The sequence below is a fragment of the Phalaenopsis equestris genome, unplaced genomic scaffold (assembly GCF_001263595.1).
Source record: "Phalaenopsis equestris unplaced genomic scaffold, ASM126359v1 Scaffold001116, whole genome shotgun sequence".
Classification (NCBI taxonomy): Eukaryota; Viridiplantae; Streptophyta; class Magnoliopsida; order Asparagales; family Orchidaceae; genus Phalaenopsis; species Phalaenopsis equestris.
In genome coordinates this window covers 318,576-320,845 of record NW_018165555.1, presented here as the reverse complement: position 1 = coordinate 320,845, position 2,270 = coordinate 318,576, and the positions used below count along the sequence as shown (strand labels likewise).

Genomic DNA, 2,270 nt, shown 5'->3' with positions numbered 1-2,270 from the left:
TCGTTCATGCTCAATCACCTCTAAATATAATCATTATTAGAAAAGAATAAAGAGAAACTAGAGAAAAAAATGTTCATGCATGAAGTTTGACACTTGAGAAAGGAAGGCCATGAGGATATGAACAAAATTTAAGTGTATAATAGGTGGAAGATAGTACATTTTAGATATTTTACCTTTTCTATTACAATTCATCGAATATGTGCGATAAAATAGAAAACTTTGAAAAAAATTACTTTGTTCAAACTAATTAGGAATGCTGAAATTTAAACAACTTAAGCCACATTTCTTATTGCATAAAGTACATTAACAGAGACCATGTAGCTTTTTTTCTATTTCTTATTTTTTGCTCAATTTAATTGATGATCTAGTGGACATAAGACATTTGAATCAAAAAACAATAACAGCATTTAAATTAGAAGATCACTAGATATATGCTTTTTTCTTTCATATAATGTAATTAAAAAGAAAATAAATAAAAGATTTTATGTATATCAATGGAAATGACACTCTCCCTTCCACCCTACTCAATCCCCAACTTCTAATCACTCCAAAGCATGAAGAATCAATGGAACTCCTTGTGATGGCCTCAATGACAACATAATTCTTGGAGAGTGAATATATGTTGGTGATATAGATATAGAAAATTTACTAAGAATGAGACTCAAAACAATCTTATATTCCATCAAAGTCAAGTTTCTTCCAATGCAAATTCTCCCACCAAATCCAAATGGCATGAACCCCAATCTATGCATGCATCCCCCATTGATGTTGTCTTTGAACCTTTCTGGTTTGAACTCATTCACATCATCACCCCAAAGAGCTTGATCATGATGGATTCCAACTACATCAATCCACATGTTTGTCCCCTTAGGGACAACAACTTCTCCAACAACAATTTCTTCTTTCGCCTGCCTTTGTGCGTTCGGCGCCGGCGAATACAATCGAAGAACCTCATTCCACACCCATCCCATCTGAAAATCATCAAAAATATATGAAACAAATGAGCAACATAAACAAAATTTGCTAGAGACTAACATTACATGAGCCTTTTGTTTGGTTAATTAACTTAATATCCATACCTTGGTAAGCCTTGAAAGCATGCTAGAGTTAAGTGATTCTCCTTGGGTCACCTCCATAATTTCCTCCCTCAGAACCTTCTGCCATTCAGGATAAACACCCAACAACAAAAGAGTCCATGTGAGAGCTAAAGCAGTCGTTTCATGTCCACCGAAGAAGAAAGTCTTGCACTCATCAACAAGCTCCCTACTACTTAGCTTCTTCTCACTCCTCTCCATCTCCTTAGAACTTTTTCTAGCTAGCAAAAGACCAAGCAAATCCATACTCTCTGAATTATTCTCCTTCTTCCTACTGCTGATAATTTCCAGCAGAAGCTCATCAATCTCTTTGCCGAGCTTCCAAGCCTTGTAAGATTGCTTGGGTGATAGAATCTTGCTGAATGGAACTCCAACGAGTCTGTTTGATTTGAAGAGCATTATCTGCATGGATTGTAGCTTCTCAAATACCTTCTTCCCTTTCTCTTGGCTTATTCCAAAGCTTGTTTTGGCTATTATTTCAGCTGCGTTTCTAGTAATGTCCTTCTCAACATCAATCTTATGTATGCCCATAGATATGAATTTGCTCCATTGATGCAACATGGTGGTGGTGGAATCCACCATCACGCCAAACATGGCCTGCATAAATAAATGAATATAAAGGATACATGTCATTGTCATTAACCAATGCACAATGATCAGCATTATATATATATATATATATATATATATATAGTAATTGTAGTAGTAGGCTGGTTTTTCTTAATTTTTTTTTAATTTATTTTTAGGGGATGCAAGTTTATTGAAAAAATAAATTAATTTTACCAAAAGAAAATGTATATATATACACAAAAAAAATTGTGAATATCCTATATGAAACTCACTAATATTATTAAAAAATTTAAAAACAAATATATACAATCAATTAATAAATAAATATATACCTTCAAACTAATTATAATTTTATTTCATATCTTTATTTGATTATTTTGCTTCAACCAAATATCACAAAGAAATTAATACAAATATATATTGGGTGCATGTAATTTTTTTTTTAAACAAAAAAATAATACCTTGACAGTATTTTTCCTACTTAGAAAAATTAAGAATAATACCATCAGTGGGTTGGCTTGGATTGCTTAATCATTATTCATTTATTTTAGATTTTAAATGCATGTATGCATGTTATATATATATATATATATATATATATATATA

The 2,270-nt window shown here is 31.8% G+C and overlaps 1 protein-coding gene across 1 annotated transcript in view; it reads right to left on the bottom strand.

Annotated features, from left to right (window-relative positions):
* Positions 1–514: 514 nt before the first annotated feature.
* Positions 515–2,270, bottom strand: part of LOC110033263 (cytokinin hydroxylase-like) — a 3,647-nt gene continuing 1,891 nt past the window's right edge. The window contains exons 3-4 of the mRNA XM_020737187.1: positions 1,080–1,691; positions 515–971 (exon numbers count right to left, since the gene is read on the bottom strand). Of these exons, the coding sequence (XP_020592846.1) occupies positions 543–971; positions 1,080–1,691 (1,041 nt within the window). The 3' untranslated portion in view covers positions 515–542. The remainder of the gene's footprint in view (positions 972–1,079; positions 1,692–2,270) is intronic.